Consider the following 19,173-nt stretch of genomic DNA (forward strand, 5'->3'; position numbering starts at 1 on the left):
TCCAGAGACCCCACACGCAGGGCAGAGCAGCAGCGCACTGGAATGAAGCCGTGCCCATCGCCTGGGGGCCGGCTCAGGGAACAGGCACATTCCTGCGGGGGATCGTTACCCCGCTCCGTGCTAATGGCGAAGGCCCGGCCGCAGAGGGCTCTGGGAAGGTCTCTCTCCAGGAACTACGCGGAGGGGAGCGAGTGGAGCCAAGAAGACCCGGGAGCCGGTCAGCACAGCCGAGGACATGGAATGGGCGCCCTGCACCGGGCAAGGAGAAGTGAGTGGCGCCGAGTCCAGAGACCCGGCAGGGCTCTAATGAAGAGGGACGAGAGGACCTGCCCAGGCCGGCCTTCGGCAGAGAGGGGAGACGGATGGGTGCCACACACGGAGCAGCCTTTCAGACTTTGTCGGGGTGCAGGGCAGGGACGCTCACGCCCCCTTTCCTTTCTTTGTCTTTAAACCTGTATTGCTAGATGGGGCGGCTCTTTGGGAAGGAGAGGGGGACGGCAACTCTGGCGAGATCCAAACCAAAAAATATTCCTTAAAACTTCTTTTTAAAGCCATTAAAGACCTTTTCGCTGGCGCTCTGGCAATGGGAAGGCCGGTGTGGCGGGGGACGCACATTTCTCAAGGGACTGCCCGGGGCTCGCTGAAGGGAGAATGACCAAGGCACCCCTTTCCCCGGCACGGCCGCTGACCCTCTGAAATGTGAACAGGGGCAGAAGCTCCGGAATCACCCGGACCAAATCCCGAGAGGGTGGGGACGGCCACCCGCCACCTCCCTGCCCCCGTGCTGCTGAACCCCTCCGCGTTTCCTGACGCTCTGGAAAAGTCCTTCGCTATAACTCTGTGCCACACGGGGTGAGCGTGTCTGCTTTCTCCACGCCTCCACTGACCAGGGCTGAGCTTTCGCCAGGGGTTCAATGCGGAACTGAAAGGAAGTGAACACCTCGACAGAGCCAGGCGCCTAGGAAAGAGGAGGCCTCCCTGGCCTTTCCGGGGGCTGCTGGGAACTAGCAGTGGGGGCGGTGCGTATTCGACCCGGCAATGGGACGGCCTTGGGGAAATCTGAGAAACTTGGGACACATTTTCTCCCTTTCTAAACAGCCGAGGCCAAGCCTGGGGGCGGCTGGCTCGACGGCACTCGGTTACGGCCCTCCGTCTTGTGTCTCTGTCGTTTCTGACCCCAACCCAGACCCGTTCCGCCCCCCGAGCAGGCAGAGCAGAAACCCAAGAGAAGCTGCCCAGCCCGGCCACCCCAGGAGCCAGCGGGCACACACATACCAGCCTGCGGATCTCTCTTTCGCACTCTCTCTTGATGCGGGTTATCTCCTCCTGGTGGAGGTGATAGACGCTCCGGATCTCGGCGGCCTTGATCTTGTCGGCCTGGATGACCAGGGTCAGGGCCTCCTCCACTTGCTTCTTGGCTCCCTTGAGGTCAGAGATTTCTTGCTGCATTTTTAGCTTCTCGAACTCAAAGCCCTTCTTGGCCTCTTCCCGCGCCTCGGAGATGAGCACCGTTTTGACCTTATCCGGGGCGCTGTCTCTGAGCGCGGCCAGGAGCGCCTGCAGCCGCTGGTTCTCGTTGTCTTTGATGCGGATGACGCGCAGCAGCTCCGTCTCGTGCTGCCTCAGGAGCGCTTCGCGGACCGCCTGCAGCTCCTTCATCTTTTCTTCGTGGAGTTTGGCTTTGAGCTCCGTCACCAACACGGTGTTTTTGCGCTGCTCGTGCTCTTTCGCCTGCCGGATCTCCTGGGTTTTCTCCCGCTCGGCCTTACTGACCTGCAGAAAGGAGAGAAGAACCGTTATGTTGCGGCCCGGCTGGGAACCCGGGGAGCAAAGGGGGAGCCTCCGGGCGCAAAGCAGGAGGGGGAGTCCTTTCCCAGGGTCTTTCTCCACCAGACCCAGAGGAAAAAACCGGAACCCCATCGGCGATGTGGCGCGAATTGGGACGCCCTTTAAAATGAGTGACGTGGTCGGGAAATACAGGGAGGGGACGTCCACTCTCATGCCAAATGTGGATCCCGTCTCCATGGCGATTCTTAGTATGGAATGTGCTGCGACAGAAAAACAAATCGAGCCGCCACCTTATCCCTCGGTGTTAAGGCTCGAACGGGCTACCTCTGAGGGTAAACAAAGACCTCACTGGGAGGCCAATTTGGCTGGTTCCTGTAAATTGTCCACACTGGCCATCTTCCTGCTGGCGTTCCAGGTCAGGTTATATGAACACAAGAGAGAAATCAGAAACACACAGGAGAGGAGTAAGAGAATTGGCCTTGGAGGCAGGGGGCCAAGGGTCCTGGCCAGTGCCTACCACTAACTGGCCGTATGATAGTCAGTTCTACAAAATCACGGAATCTTGGTTCTGGAAGGGACTCCAAAGTGAAGAAGAAGCCTCCTGTTGTAAGAATACACCTTGCCCCCCTCCCCTGCACATCTCAGATCGGCTAATATGACAGAAAAGGAAAATGACGAACGCTGGAGAGGATGTAGCAAAATGAGGACCCTGATACATTGTTGGTGGAGTTGTGAAGTGATCTAAGCATTCTGGAGAGCAACATACCCAAAGTGCTATGAAGTCGTGCGTGCCCTTTGGCCCAGCAATACTACTCCTAGGGTTGTGTCCCACAGAAATAAAAGAAGGGAAAATGACTTATTTGCACAAAAATATCTAGAGCAGCTCTTTTTGAGGCGACAAAGAAGTGGACATTGAAGAGATGCTCATCCATTGGGGAGTGGCTCAACAAGCTGTGAATCTGCCTGGGCTCGGACACTCTGGGGCTAGAAGAAACGGCAAGGGGAACGGCTTCAGAAAATCCTGGGAAGACTTAGGTGAACCGATGCAGGGAGAAGTGGCCAGAACCACGAGAACACTGTACATAGCAAGAGCAATAAAGGCCTGTGAAAGACTCGGCTATTCTCAGCAATTCAATTTGAAAACAATTCCAAGGGGCTTAATGCTGAAATCTGTATCCACCTCCCAAAGCGAGCAGACGGCCTGTGAAGGAAGATGGCAGCGTCGTTTTTTAAACTTTTTTCTTGGGGGGGGGGCGGCGGGAGGGTTCTGTGTTTCCTTTTACAACATGGCCAATATGGAAATGTCTCGTATAACCACACATGCACGACGCCTATCAAATTGCTTGGCTTCTCGAGAAGAGCAGAGGGGAGGGAAGGAGAGGACTGCAGACTGCAGAATGAGTAGGGAGCATTTTTGTTTGCATATAATTGAGAAAATTAAAAACTAAAAAGACGACACGATAAACCCGCTCTGCTAAGTGGACTTTGGGAAGAGGCCTACTAGCCCAGCGGCCTCCTCTCAAGCCATTAAGAAGGGTTTCCTCGCCCCAAACGGAAATCTTCATCGCTGCCCCTTCGAGCCGCTGCTCCTCGCTTTGTCTTGCAGGCTCGAGCAGAACAAGTCCACGGGCAGCCCTCAGTGACCTGCTCAGACCGAGTCCTCTTCTCTTCTCTAGCTTCGACCCCCTCAGTTCACTTCTCCAATGATTGCCGCGTGCTCCGTGGCCCCTCCCAGTCACCCCCTCTGGAGGTGTCGCCTGAAAGGGAGCAGCAGTCCGGGGCTCTGACCCCCATCCCTGGCAGGAAGCCTTTCTCCTCGGCAGCAGCTTTCTTGGCTCTAACTCAGGCTTCTGACGAACACGGAAGGCCTTTTTGTTAACTGATATCCCATGAATCCTTCTGTTTCCTTGTAGCCCCTTCCCAAGGGCCCAGAAAGCCCCTCTCACAGCAAACGTTGTTGCATAACGCACGTCTCATCCTCCATCTAGCGTCCTCCTCCTCCCTGCTGAAAGGAAGGGGATGTGCTTTGACCCAGAGGCAGCGGGGCAGTTAGTGGCTAGAGCTCTGGGATTGCAGTCAGGAAGACCTGGGTTCAAGTGTAGCCTCAGGGGCTTACTGGCCATCTAGCCAGTAAGTCACTGACTGGCTGGGCAAGTCACTCATCTCTGCTTGCCTCAGTCTCTTCCTCTGTGAAATGGGAATAATAGCAGCACCTCCATCTCAGGTTGTCATGAAAAGCACTCAGCACAGTGCCTGGCCCATAAGTGCTACATAAATGTCAGGTATTCATATTGTTTTCCTCATGTTATTGCAGTCGTCGAGCAGAGTTTTCCAGCAATTGGTTCCCATAAGGCTTTCCTTGATGAAATTTCTGGGAATTCTTCGCACTCATCGATTCTTAAGCATGATGCTATTGCATCAAATCCACGTGCCCTTTGCTCTCCTCTCCCCAATCCACGGGCAGCCGCTTTGCCACTCTCAGGTCTCGCTGAACTAGCCCGTCCTCGCTTGCGACCTCTCTGGGACTGATGCCCGTAGCGGGACGTCTGGGCTCCAGGCAACGGAGGGTTCCGTGACTGTTTGAGGCGGTTTCTAATGATTTCCCAGAACGCTGGACGAACCCACAACTCTATCAACGGTGTGTTACGGGCCTGCCCGAATCCTCCTCATCTCTCCTAGAGATCATTTGTTGTATTTTGCTAACTTTGCCAGTCTGGTGGGGGTGAGATGAAGCCTCCGCGTGGCTTTCGTTTGAACTTGTCTCTTGGGAGTAGTAAACCTGGAACTCTATCACGAGCTTGCGTATACTTTGCCTGAGAAAACGCGTAAAGGACTTCGCAATCTCGAAGCACTATCTGAATGCTACAATAATAATATGCTAATTATTATTGTAATAATACCGTAATGTAATAATGTAATTATAACATTATTATAACTATTTGGGGGGAAACTGCTCGTTTTTATCCTTTGGCTCCTTGGCTTCTGTGCAATGGCTTTGGCTTTGTATGCTGGTGACATCCCCCAGTCTTGTACCTCAGACCTTTAACGAGATATTTGATGGGAAGACTAGTGTCCTTAAGTAATAACTTCTTCTTTGAACTATTTATTAGATCATTAAAATAATCTATTTTACCGTTCACAGCTTCTCCCCCAGCCGCAGTTGTGAAAGGTGCCCACTTCCATTCTCCTCTAACCTTCTCTGTGACAGAACCACGCACACTGAGAGTTTATTGTGGTATGTGGTGTCAGTGGGTGGTCTAACCCTAATTTCCGCCAAACTGATTTTGCTTTTGGCGAGCCGTTTTTGTCCAACAAAGTCCTTTCCCTCCATAGGACTGTGGATTCCTGACACGATGGAACACTATGTTTTGTTGCTTCTGGATCTGGCTTACCTAATCCGTTTCACGATTGATCTTTCTCGTTTGTAATCTATGCCAAGCCAGCTCGGAGGAATCATCTGGAAACCGGCTGTGCTGGGCCCCATTCTTTCCTTCCTTCCTTCTTATTTCACTACTTCCCTTGGGATTCTTGATCTTGTTCCTCCAGATGAATTCTTACATTATTTTGTCTGGCTCCGTAAAGTAACCGACTTTGCTGGCGTGCGCCCGTTTGACTGGGTATTTAACCTGTGAATTTATTATCGTAGCTAACATTTTGATAGCATTTGTAAGCTCTGCAAAGCACTATGAGGGTCTCATTTGGCCCCCAGAACAACCCTGAGGGAGATGCTATTATTATCGCTATTTCAGAGATGAAGAAACAGAGGCAGAGAGAGGCCAAGTGACTCGCCTGGGTCATACGATAAGAGTCAGATTTTAAGTTCGAGTCTTCCTGACTCCAGTGCTCTATCCACTCACACCCAGCTACATGGTAGGATGCTGTGATAGTGCCATGGTGGGGGCTTTTAGGCCATAGCACACATTCACCAGTGGCGGGAGCTGGGCATGCTTAGTCCACAGAAGACTCGCTGGAGATAGGAGAGCTGTCTTCAGGCCTCAGTCAGAGGCTTGACAAATCCTGGTCAGGAGATTCTGGTTGGGACTCCTTCCATGTCTGAGCTGGCTTAGATGGCTGCTGGGGACCTCACGTTCTGCATTCTGCAATTCTGTGAGCAGACGCCAAGTCTACATGCCATTCCCCGAGTCTGCGAGAAGAAGCCTCTAAGACTCCCTCGTCTCAATGATCCGATCGCCTCCCTGGAGCTCCCTTTTCCCCTCAGTAAAATGAGAGGGTTGGACTAGATGGCCTCTGGAGGCCTGCCAGCTCCTGCTCCGTGAGCCTGGGATGCCCCCAGTTGTACCTCCCTGCTCTCTCTCTTTCAGAAGATGAAGAAGCGCCAGAACTCTCACGCCCACTGCCCAGATGGACAGGTTTTCATCGGAGTGGTCTGATCCCACACGGAGCAGAAGATGGCCAATACCTGGCATACGGACAAGGGAGGCCCAGCTGCGGGACCACTGGGGAGCTCTCTGACTTGTCAGCAGCTGGGCTGGGCACCAGACAATGCTCCTTTTTAACCATCACAAAGCCCAGTCCTCACAAGACAAGGAGCCATTCAGGAGCTCCCCAGATAACAACGGTGTCTCCAGAAGCCAAGTACCATCCTGGCACAGTGGAGGGGACGTAACTCTTCAATCTCTTGGCTTGACACTAGGCTGTCCAGCTCCCGCCCTGGGGTTTTAGGCTCCTGCTGGGTGAGCAGTATCCACAAGGAGCCCAGCCCAAGCCCACCAGGTTTCCTATAGCCCTCGGCCATCTCTGGGCCATGCCGCTGCTTACACGGTCAACTCCACCATCTGGAAGAAGAAATCAGATTCCCCCACCACCATTCCCCAAAAGGGTAGGACAAGGAAATGCCCTGCGACCCCGAGCCGTCATCCCTGCGAGCCTGCAGTGCCCGTGAGACACCTCCCGTGGCCATTGCTCCCCGGTGCTGCTCCCCTTTCCAAAGTGAGTGCCAAAAGGGCAGGAGCTCTCTGCTTGGATTAGTTTTCACAGCATGAAGCCATGAATATCAACAATATTTAACAAATACTTTGTCTTTCATTCATTCATCCACTCACTCACTCACAATGTTGCCCCTCATGATTGTTCCGATGGGCAACATCTCAGTGGACATCCCAGTCTCAGTCCAGGCCCGGCAGGTTTTTCTATAACTCTGGACTATGAGTGGCCGTGTCAGGGTCCATCATGGTCCAGGACTGGGGAGTTCAGTGGGGAAAGGGCCAGGTCTCTGGGTCTCTGATTCTGCAGTCAGCTTCCTGTTGGAGATCCTGGAAAACGAGGCTGGTTTGCTTCTCATGCCTCCGGTTTTAGTGGGACCCCTAATGCAACCATGGCTCTCGGTCTGGTAGGTGTGGGCCCAAAGACCCCCTTTCTGCTGGATTCTATTGTGGGGGCTCGGGAAAATCAGAGCAATGCACAGGCAACCGCTGGTCTTCTACGAGAAGAGGTTTAGACTCTGACGTTTATGAAAGAAAAGTAAATCTGGGCCTGCTGACACCGCCATGTCCTCTTCGAGGCTCAGTGTAGACACTTGGTTGGAATCTCTTCCCCATTTCAATAGGAGAGGAGGACCTCTGAGGATCCCTGCCCTTTGCCCTTTGGACAACACCAAGGATTGGGTGACCAGGCAGGAAGAGCGGCCCTGAGGCCAGCCTACTATTCATTGCCCACCTGTCAGGATTAATCAATGAAAGAGGGAAGAGCCAACCACCAAGGAGGGAGAAGAGCCATTTCTACAATTCCCAACACTGGATTAAATGCAACGTTCAAAATGGACTCTCCAGGAAAGAAGAAAACCGAATCATCAGTATCAAAGATGAAAGGGAGGGAGGCCTCACCTCTAATGAAGAGGAAATCAAGGCAATCATTAAAAACTATTTTGCACAATTATACGGCAATAAATATAGCAATCTAGGTGAGATGGATGAATATTTACAAAAAGATAAACTGCCCAGATTAACAGCAGAAGAAATAAACACCTAAACGATCCCATCTCAGAAAAAGAAATTGAACAAGCCATCAAAGAACTCCCTAAGAAAAAATCGCCAGGGCCTGAGGGATTCACAAGTGAATTCTATCACACCTTCCAAGAACAACTAATCCCAAGACTGTACAAACTTTTGATATAATAAGCAAAGAAGGAGTCCTACCAAGCTCCTTTTATGACACAAATATGGTACTGATTCCAAAGCCAGGTAGACCAAAAACAGAGAAAGAAAACTACAGACCAATCTCCCTAATGAACATAGATGCAAAAATCTTAAACAGAATACTAGCAAAAAGACTCCAGCAAGTGATCACGAGGGTTATCCACCATGATCAGGTGGGATTTATACCAGGAATGCAAGGATGGTTCAACATTAGGAAAATCATCCACATAATTGACCATATCAACAGTCTAACAAATAAAAATCACATGATCATCTCAATAGATGCTGAAAAAGCCTTTGACAAAATACAGCATCCATTCCTATTGAAAACACTGGAAAGTATAGGAATAGAAGTTCCTTTCCTACAAATAATAAACAGTATATATCCATATCCAAAAACAAAACAAAAAAAGAACACTCTCCACATCCAGAGAAAGAACTGTGGGAGCAGAAACACAGAGGAAAAACACCTGCTTGAACTCAAGGGCTGGCGGGGACATGATCTGGGATGCAGACACTAAATGACCACCCCAGGGCAACTATCGATAATAACAAAATAGGTCTTGATCGATGACACATGAAGAAACCAGTGGAAATGCACATTGGCTATGGGGGGTGAGAGGTTGGGGGGGAGAGTAAGAACATGAATCATGGAACCATGGGAACATTTTCTAAAAAATAAAAATTTAAAAAAATGGACTCTCCAGAGAGAAGAAGGGTTGGTCTCAGAGCCCCTGGATGTCTCGAGCTCTTTGCTCAGTCACCACTAGGAATGAAGGCCTTTTACTCCAAAGTCTGCCTGGAGCTCTCATCCACTGTCAGCTGTACACCTCCCCTTGGACTCCCCAGGAGTGTTTCAGGCTCAACATGCCCCAAACTGGGGCCTCACTGTCCCTCTGCACCCCCAGCCTGGCAGAGGGAAGGGCAGGCAGCAGCATTTGTGCCCTGGCAGCCCCTGGCTGTGCCCAGCCTGGTGGAGGAAGGGGTGGGCAGCAGCGTTAGAGCCCAGGCAGCTCCTGGTTGTGCCTAGCCTGGCAGAGGAAGGGGAAGGCAGCAGCGTTTGGTGCCCAGGGCTTGATCCCCTCCAAGAGGCCTGTTTTGCCACCAGTTGCCCGGCTCCCCAGGGGCAGTCAGGAGAAGGACCTTAGAGTGAGTGCTCTGGGTCCAGGACGCGTGAGGGGTGCCAACACACTGCTGGCAGTGGCTCCGGATGCAGCCCTGAGGACTCCCCCTTTGGCTGGTCGGCTCCCACGTGGCCAGCAGGGGCTTCTGGGAGATGCTTATTGGCGCTGGTGGTGGCCAGTGTGGCCGTGAGTGACCAGGGAACACTCAGAACAGCCCCCCCATGGCCACCGGGGCTCATGTCATTTATTCTAGGCTCATGCCATACTCCTAGAGACACACCAGAAGGCAGGACAAAGGCAAGAACCACATGTCTGTGCCTCACCAGACCTTACATGCTACAACATGTTGCTACATGCCACAACATGCTACTGGCAGGCCACATGGGCAGATCTGGTCAGGTCACTCCTCCCTTCCAAATCCCTCCGTGGCTCCCTGTTACCTCCCTAAGAAGTTGGACCTTGGCTCTTCCATGGAGGGTGTCCCCAGCCTGAGGCCTCTCGCTGTGAACAGGGGCTACACAGGGAGTCCTAGAGAGCTGGAGCTGGAGTCTGCCCTTTATTTAGTGAGCCATGGGGAGCCAGAGGAGGTTCTGGAGCAGGGGAATGCCCCTGGACAGGGCACAGGACAGATGGGAAGGGGAGAGCAATGGCAGCAAAGCTTCCACTCTCCCGGGCAGCCCTCTGGGTCTGAGCCCCGGAGAGGACCACCAGGTACCCATGGACACCAGAATTCCCTGCAGAATGCCCCAAAGTAGGCAGGCCCTCGGGGTGAGGGGCCACATGCCACCCTCTTATTTTACAGAAGAGGAAACCAGAGAGGGGAGGAGACCCCCCCCAGGCTGTCCCGCTCCCACGTGGCAGAAGCCCCTGACCAGCAGATGGCTGTGATGCCAACTCTGCCCACACTCGCATCGACCCAACCACAATGACTGAGTGCCCGGCCGGGAAGAGGAAGAGCCAGACACAGGCCCACACTGTGTCCCGCTGCCCCTCCTGGTCTCCCCCTTCCAGACTGGCTCCCCTCCATGCCACAGTGTGATTGGGGTGGCTCTAGGGGGTCAGGCGGCCCCCAGCTGACTCCCCACCACTGACCAGAGGGTGCAGGAGGCCCAGGCAAAGCCCAGTCCCGCTGTCAGATGCCCACTTTGCATTCCCACAGGAACCGCCATGAGGAGGCCAAGCTGCCTCAACCTTCCTTCTTTGACTCCCTGGCCTCCCTTTGAGGCCCGGCCGGAGCGGGAGCCCCCCCAGGTGCCCAGGCTGGGTCCCAGCCCTGTCGCTTGCCCACACGCCTGCCAGGAGCGACGGGGATGCATAAAGCCATCCGATGTGATGCCGGCATGTGTGAGCAGCAAAAGAGACCCTGGCAAGGAGCGCCAACCCGCCCATCCAGGCCATGGCAATGGCGGAGAGGCCGCGTCTCGGGGGGCGCTGACACAAGCAACAGAGCCGTCCCTGCGGCGTCCTCCTGGGAAAGGGAGCTCCGAGCCTTGGCATCTCCCTCCTGGAGGGGCAGCTTCTGGGCTGCTCCACACCGGGCTGGGCGCTCTACCTATGGAGCCAGAGGGGAGAACGTGCCGTCGGAGACAGGGCAACACAGAGAGCGGGGCGCAGAGGATTCGAGTTCGAGTCCCGCTTCTGCGCTTCTCTCTTGGGGGCCCTGCGCAGAAGAAGAGTAACAGAGTTGAAATGACTTGCCCAGGGTCACACAGCGAAGAAGAGACCAGATTTCGGTCCAGGATCTCCCAGCTGTACCCCCGGCCCCCTGCTGCATCCGCTGCAAGCTCCAGAGCAAGGCCCGGGGGGCTGCTGAAGACGGCTGGTTCCTGGGTGCAGTCAGGCGGCACCAGCCCCACCGGCCTGACTCCCCAAGGCTGCCGGGGGGGCTCTCTTCCCCCAGGGCCAGCTCTTTGCCCCACAACCCTCAAGCAATTACAGATAGCGAAAGGCTTTCCTGGCCATTCTGGGAGTTCTCGGGGACCCCAAGAAGATTCCAGCCATGCAATAAAGAAGGGCGCACGCAGCTCCTCCAGGCAGAGAGCCTGGCACTGGCTCGCTGGAAAACAGGACCTCCGAGTCACTGCCTCCCCCAATCGCTTAGCTACACCCCGGGACCGAGGCGGTGAAACACTCTGGGTGCACCCCCTGGAGGTCTGGATTTAATCTGCTCTGAGTTTCTGACTCAGTGCAGTAGCCTGGGAGTCCAAGGATCCTGCTTCAGTTTATGCTTCTGCCACTGACCGTGTGATCTTGGAAAAGTCATTTCCGTCTCTGGGCTTCCTCTGTAAAGTGAGAAGGTTGCCTCAGAAGGTCGAAGGTCCCTTCCAATGCCAAGCCTGTGATCCTTGGAGCTCCCTCTGTGGTCTCTGTGGCTTCCTGTTTTTCTGTCTCTCTCACACAAACACACACAGATTCTCTCTCTGTCTCTCTGGCAGGCGCACGCGCACACGCACACACACACACACACACACACGCACACACAGACCAGGGAAAATCCTCTATAAAAAACAGCTTAATTTACTTGTAAGAGAACCAAACGGCATCTCCCCTGGGACCAGAGAGGGGAGAAATCATAACGGATAGACACGAGGTCGGACCCCGCTTCCTCCAATCCCTACCAGAATGGACGAGCCCCTCCCAGCAGCTGTAATGGAGCCCCAGTAGGACAGACGACCTCCCGCATCGCTGGCCATCAGCCTGGGGAGGTCCCCGCACCCGGGCGGCCGAGATCGCCCACCCGCTCAGGGCCATCCTATAAACTTGACCCCAGAAGCCCGACTTGACCAACAGAGGCAGCACAGGTTACCTCATCCCTGACAACCACCCCGTAAAGGGCTGCGCCCTCCTCGACTCAGCCGGAGCCTCGGCAGCCATCTTTGCTGGGGCTGATCTCCCCCTCGCCCTCCTTGCCATTGCCCCACCTGGCCTGGCCTCGAGCCTCGCTGCTCCTCCCCCCGGACCCTCCTTCCCCCAATCGAGCTTTCTCCACGCCGCCTCGCTCTCATCTCATCAGTCTCTCAGTCGGACCCTGGTCAGTCAGGACCGACCATAATCGACGCCCGGCTGGGGCACTACGAAAGTATTGGGAGAAGAGGAGGAGGGACTGTGTGAGCGCACGTGGCGTGTCCGCATGGAGGAAGAGGCCAAACTGCTCAGATGACCCTGGAGAAGGAAGCCCAGGCACTAAGTGGTGAAGGCCAGGAGGGAGCACGAAGGCTGCCGTCACTGCTGGGTGGGATATGGAACTGGAGGTGGAGGCAGCTCAGGGGCCGGGGACAGAGTGTAGGCCTAGAATCAGGGGGGTTTGAGTTCAAATCTCACCTCAAACACTTACTAGCTGTGCGACCCTGGGCCTCTTATCCTCTGTCTTACTCAGTTTCCCTCACCTGAAAAATGAGGATCATAATAGCACCTGCCTCCCATGGCTGTTGTGAGGACCAATGAGAAAATATTTGTAAAGTGCTTAGCTCAGTGCCTGGCACATAGGAGGGGCTTCATAAATGCTTGCTTGCTTGCTTCCCTCCTTCCTTCCTTCCTCTCTTCCTTCCTTCCCTCCTTCATTCCTTTCCTTCCTCCCTCTTTCCTTCCTCCTTCCTTCTTTTCCTCCCTCTCTCCTTCCTTCTTTTGTTCCCTCCTTCCTTCCTTCCTTCCCTCTGTCCTTCCTTCCTTCTGTCCTCCCTTCCTTCCTTCCTCCCTTCCCTTCTCCTACATTTGCTAACATTCACTTAACAGAAAGTCAAGCCTACAGTTGAAGCAGAAACCAAACCAATACTGATGACATAAGGAATGAGTGTTAAAGGCAGAAGGGTCCATGGAGGCTGGAACCTCAGCCAGCCCCTGTGAAGCTGGATCCAGCGACCCACTAACTACCACCACAGGATGTAAGAGCTGACCTGCTACAGTCCCCAGCAACAGCTGCTTCTCCTCCAGCCTTTGTCACCAAGAACAGAGACCGCCAGGATCTGCACCCAACAGGAGATGAGCCTGGGGCAGCCTGGGAACAACCCCAGCAAGAAAGTTGGTGTTTTGAGGGCAAAGAGCCCGAATGCCAGCCTGATAAGTCCAGGACGCAGCCAGCAAAGCCCTGGTGGTCTCTGGGGGTCCTACGAGGGTCCTGTGAAGTCCTTGTTGGGATAAGGAGGCAGTGAGGGTCATAAGAAGGACGGCTGAGTCTAAAGGACCAAAGACGCAGATGGTATTCCATGGCATTAATGGCAACTTTAGTGAGGGAGGGGCTGATACTTAGAGGAGCCCAGGCTCGCCACACAAACATACCCATCCACATGGTTACAGGCGACACTTACGTGGCCACAGACAACTGAGGGAATCCATAAAACACACGAACACAAACTCAAGATGGCGTCTCCTCTGGTGGAGTCTCCCTCAGAGTCTCCAGGGATGTGATGCACGAACCTGTCCTAGGTTCAGCCCTGGGTCACTCAGGCCCACTCGACGTACTACATTCCTTTACCCAGGGGTCCAGGAGCCTAGGGGCCGGGCACCAGAGGTCAGCCATCGCTGTGGCAGAGAAGCCAGCGAGAGCCATTCGAGGTTTGCAGAAAGACAAGAGAAGATGGTCTCGGCAGGGCAACGGCCATCACACACCTTTTCCTCCAATTACGTGGCAGAAAAGAAAGGAGGGGGATGGGAGCCGGCGAAAAGCAAAGCCAGGTAGAACATTCTTGGCACCTTCGACCTACGACAGAAAGCAAAGCTGAGCAAGGGAAGGGGAGCCCCGGGGCCAAAGAGGACGAGAGCCACGTCAAACTTTACTGCGGGTGTGTGTGTGTGTGTGTGTGTAACAGAGACACAGAGAGACAGAGAGAGAAAAGGGGGGAGAGACAGACAGAGACAGACAGAGACAGACAGACAGAGAGAGAGAGAGAGAGAGAGAGAGAGAGAGAGAGAGAGAGAGAGAGAGAGAGTGTNAGAGAGAGAGAGAGAGAGAGAGAGAGAGAGAGAGAGAGAGAGAGAGAGACAGAGGAAGAGACAGAGACAGAGACAGAGACAGAGAGAGAAACAGACTGAAAGAGAGAGAGACAGACAGAGAGAGACAGACAGAGACAGAGACAGAGAGACAGAGAGAAAGAGACAGAAACAGACTGAAAGAGACAGAGACAGAGACAGAGACAGAGAGATGTGCAGGGGTGGGGAGAGGGAGAGGGAGAGGGAGAGGGAGAGAGACCCTGTAGGCGAATGAGGAACTATCTGGTTGTCTGTTTGGTTATGAAAAATGCAAGTTGTAGCCAAGCACGACACAGAACCCTTGCAAGCTGCCCCTTTAACAAGCGGCAGATGATGGCATCAGGGGAGAAAAGGAAGCTGGTGTCTCTGCACAGTTGGGAAGCCGCGGGGCCAGCCAGGAGCCGTCATTATGGTCTCGGCTGCTCCCAGCGGCGTATGAATGATCAGCGAAGCCCTTCCTCCACTTCCCCACAGACGCGAATCTAACCCAACCTCACTCCCGGAAGGCATCCCAGACCTGCAAGCGAAGGCGCGTGCAAACACGAGCCACTTACGGGTGTCCCTGATCATTAAAGTATTAACAGGCGTCACCCGAACTTCTCTGAACAATTACAGAAAACGCTACGCTGACTGAGGAGCCAAAGGGGCGAGTCCAAACCTCCCAGGAAGGCCACAAGCAAGTGATTATGAATCTGGTGATTACCGACCAAGCTCCCATTTCTCCCGTCTTCTTCCTTCGTCCCTCCTGGCTGTGCGTCTACTGGAAATACAGAAGACAGATCCAAGCAGACTAAGGGCAGGAGGACGAGGAAAACTGTCCTCCATTTATAACGTGGCACCCCAGGGGGAAAAAAGCCAAGAACACTCGGTGGGTGACGTGGCATCTTCTAGGGGTTCTAGGTCTGAACCCCTTGTGGTTCTGCTCAGTTCTAAGCCCCGAATCATTCATCCTAAATAGAACTGAGGACAGCCTTTCAGTTGAAGCAGAAGTCAAGGCGAGCCACACTCTTAATTAGCTGATGTGCATGGCTGGCACCAGGCCTCGTGGATCCACTGAAAAACCCTGGAATGTGTGTGTGTTCTGGAGCCTTCTAGGCTTTCTAAGGAGTCGGTGTAAGGTGGCACGAGCAGGCAGGAAGGCTGCTGAGGAAATCTAGACGCCCCCCAAGACCATCCCACGGGTCAAAGGAGCATCCTCTGCAGACGGCTGAAACCCCATCCTGGGAGAATGCCTGAACCGAGGGAAGCCACCTTGGCTTGCTGCCAAAGCCTTCAGCCCTAGGATGCAGAAAGCTCCAGACATCCCCAGGGAGGGCCATCAGCAGGCCACTGGATGGCCCAGTAAGTCCAGGAAGACGTGACTGCGTTCTCTTTAGAGCGTCCCCAAGAACTTTGAGAGGAGCTTCGCTAATCGACCCCAAGTGGCCCAGGGAAGACTTTGTTCCCCCTCAAAACCCCAAACGGCCGGCCCTCTCCATCGCCACGGGTCTGTGCTGCCAATGCTCCCAAGCCAAGCCAGGGTGACCTTCTAAGAGATCCTCTTCCTCCACCTCCTGCCTGCCTTCACCTTCTCCTCTTCTATCCCTGGCTGCCTCGGTAGCCCTTTTTGCCTCTTGACTCTACTTGCTGCACTCTTTGTCCCAACAGCCCCTGCGCCTTATTAAAGCAGAATGGCAACCTCCCTTCCTGCTGTCCTCATGGTCTTTCCTGGCCAAGGAACCAGACAAGCTCTGGCCCATTCTGTAGATTCTTCATAAATGATGATCAATGGTGGGCCCCCCATTGTGGGAATCTCGTCTGTGCCTGAGGGCAGGGCAGGGCTGCTTCTCTCCTGGTTTGGGGTATGGGTGCTTGTGGCGCCCAGTAAATGTTTGCTGACTAACTGAATAACTTTGGAACCTGCTCTCCCCCACAGGCCTGGCCAAAGGGTCGTCCTTAGAGAGCCCAGATGTGATCGGTGAGAAATGTGCCAGGAGAAGGCTGACACAGTACCACACGTCATTGCAGGCTGCCAGAATTGAGCACCTCCTAGCTACGTTTCTGATGGGTCTGGGGGCCAGAACTGAGCCTAGAGCTCACCGCCTTTGGGGATTGAAGTCGAGAAGCCCTGCACTACAAGTACAGAGCACAGGCTCCCTTGGACAACTGCCCCAGCCCCTGCCCTGGAGTCGGCCCTCTCCCACAGTGACCTGCTGCCCACAATCGCCCAAATCGACCTCGACACACTGGTAGGCTGAGGGCTCTGCGCCAAGAAAAGCAGTCCAGAGGTGGAGGTGTCCTGGGGAGGCCCAGCCACATGGGGACAGAGGAGGATGCCAACCAGCCCTCATCCTGGAGCTCCAACTCCTGGAGCTGCTGGCCCAAGCCTCTAGGCAGAGACCTGGACTCTGGGCCCATCCTCAGCTTCAAAGGGAAGTGCTTTATTCACCCATGCAAAAGGCTGGGGCATCTCCAGTAAAAAAGGGCCCTGACAATTTGGAACTATGCCCAAAAGGCTTTAAAAAGCTGTCTGCCTTTTGGAGGGCAGCTGGGTAGCTCAGTGGATTGAGAGCCAGGCCTAGAGACAGGAGGTCCTAGGTTCAAATCCGGCCTCAGACACTTCCCAGCTGTGTGACCCTGGGCAAGTCACTTGACCCCCATTGCCTACCCTTACCAATCTTCCACCTATAAGTCAATACACAGAAGTTAAGGGTTAAAAAAAAAGCCGTCTGCCTTTTGATCCAGCTATACCACTGCTGAGTTTATACCCCAAAAAGATCATAAGGAAAAAGACTTGTACAAAAATATTCATAGCCACACTCTTTGTGGTGGCAAAAAAATGGAAAATGATGGGGTGTCCCTTGACTGGGGAATGGCTGAACACATTGTGGTATCTGATGGTGATGGAATACTATTGTGCTCAAAGGAATAATGAACTGGAGGAATTCCATGTGAACTGGAAAGACCTCCAGGAAGTGATGCAGAGTGAAAGGAGCAGAACCAGGAGAACATTGTACACAGAGACGGATACATTGTAGCACGATCGAATGTAACTGACTTTGCTACTAGCAGCAATGCAGTGACCCAGGATGATTCTGAGGGACTTTAGAGAAAGAATGTATCCACATTGAGAGAAAGAACTGTGGGAGCAGAAATGCAGAAGAAAAACAACTGCTTGATCACATAGGTCGATGGGGATATGATTGGGGATGTAGACTCTAAAATGATCACCCTAATGTAAATATTGATAATATGGAAATAGCTCTTGATCAACGACACATGTAAAATCCAGTGGAATTGCTCATTGGCTGCAGGAGGGGGGTGGGAGGAGGGGAAGGAAAGAACATGAACCATGTAACTATAGGAAAATATTCTAAGTTAATTAATTAAATAAAAATTTTCAGCAAAAAAAAGGGGTCTTGGAAGAGCCCTGGACCCGTGGTTGACAGAACACAGCAAAGGAGGTGATAAGATGAACCTGATCACAGAACAGGAATCTTTGCCAAGCAAGGCCCAGCCTCCTTCGCATCTTCTGAGCTCTTTACCTTCAGGCTCTCTGTTGGCCCTGGTCAGCCTGGTCATGGCCTGGCCTTGGACAATGGTGCCCACCAACCCTCCCTCCCTGGCATAGCCTTGGGGTACCCATGAGGAGGTCCCAGTGCAGCACTCAATGCAGCCTGACCTAATGCCCTCCCGGAATAGAGGAGTCCAGTGAACTTCCAGTGAACGGAGTCAAGAGCTCCATCTACTTTCAATGGACTGGCTCTGCCCAGTGGCGGCTTTCTTTGTTCACGTGTGTTTTGCTTCACTGAAATGGAATACAGATTTCTTGAGTGCAGCAGTTCTTGGCTTTGAATCCTCAGCATCCTCTACTCAGTGCCTGGCCCGGGGAAGGTGTTAATAAATGCTTGTTGAATGAATGAATGAACAAACGAATGAATGCCGTCTTTCCTTCTCTACTGAAGCCATTCTCTCCACTACCAACAGAATTTCTCCTCTCACAAGGGGCTGTTATTTGGGTGAGTCTATAGGTCCAGCGGAAAGAACCTCATCGATTAAATCAGAAGTTTCTGGATATTTGGGCCAGGCGGCCCCTAGATCTCTGAAGAGGGCTCAGGACTCGGCTGTCCCGAAGCACCCTAGGAAGGTGGCGCAGCGGCGGCAGCGGCGGGCTCGTTTTGGATCTCTGCACCCACTTGTCAGCAGTCCTAACAATCAATAAGAATCTTCCCTCGATCCTGAGAGCCCCAGCACATCCATTAGGGGCCTTTCTAATGGGACTTAATGGACCTCTCAGAAGTTCCTGAGCCATCTGGCCACTTCCCAATATCGGCAGAGGCAGGTGCCGGGGCCTTCCGGGGCCTTCTTGGGTGATGACAGGGTGAGAGCAGAGTCCTGCACCACCGTGTTCCCAACCAGCCTCCATGACATCCTGGCTCTGGTCTCCTGCTGGAGGCCAGCCTGTTCTGAGCCTCTGCTTTGCTAGGGGCCACTGATGGGCTCGTGGCCTGGGATCCCCCAGAGGAAGGGCGCGTCTCCCTTTTCTATTTGTGGCTTCGGTCCCCGACAGACCCCCAGCCCACAGTAAGGGCTAAATAAACCTGGCTGGATGGTTGGTGCGGGTTCAGAGCTTCTCTTTACCACTTGGCGTCCACATAACTTCAGACAAGTTAGTCCCCGTTCTCTGTGCAATGAAGAATTTGGGGCTGTTGGGCTCTGCTCTCCCAGGACTTAGCTAAGGGCATCTGGAAGCTTCTCTCCCTGCTCTCTGAGGCACGAGAGCCCTACTAGTGGCCTCCATTTGTCTTGGAACGGCTGGACAGAAACAAGGGCCCAAACTAGTCCCTGCCTGGAGCCAAGGAGGTGCTTAATGACTACACAGAGCGGGAAGGGGAGGAATGGGGGGACGCTGAGGTGCCCGTCCCCCATCTCCAGGTAAACCCGAGCAGTGGAGCTGTCTCCCAGCATCCCCCTTTGTCCAGTCTCCAAAGCTCCCTTTGGCCGAACAGGAAAAAACGCTGGAAAATTGTCAGTCTCAGAAGCTTTTGTGGAGACCAGAGATCAGCCTGGGGAGATGCTCAGCGCCCTAAAGATGCTTTCCAGTGGAAGGCAGGGAAGAGCTGCAGGAAGGAGCGTTCTGCTGCCATGGAAACAAACTCTAA

At 53.7% G+C, this 19,173-nt stretch overlaps 1 protein-coding gene across 1 annotated transcript in view; it reads right to left on the reverse strand.

Annotated features, from left to right (window-relative positions):
* JAKMIP3 (Janus kinase and microtubule interacting protein 3) overlaps nucleotides 1–19,173 on the reverse strand; it is a 90,043-nt gene that overhangs the window by 60,576 nt on the left and 10,294 nt on the right. Inside the window, exon 2 of the mRNA XM_044659183.1 lies at nucleotides 1,276–1,773. Within this exon, the coding sequence (XP_044515118.1) occupies nucleotides 1,276–1,773 (498 nt within the window). The remainder of the gene's footprint in view (nucleotides 1–1,275; nucleotides 1,774–19,173) is intronic.

This window comes from Gracilinanus agilis, chromosome 2 (assembly GCF_016433145.1).
Source record: "Gracilinanus agilis isolate LMUSP501 chromosome 2, AgileGrace, whole genome shotgun sequence".
NCBI classification, from domain to species: domain Eukaryota; kingdom Metazoa; phylum Chordata; class Mammalia; order Didelphimorphia; family Didelphidae; genus Gracilinanus; species Gracilinanus agilis.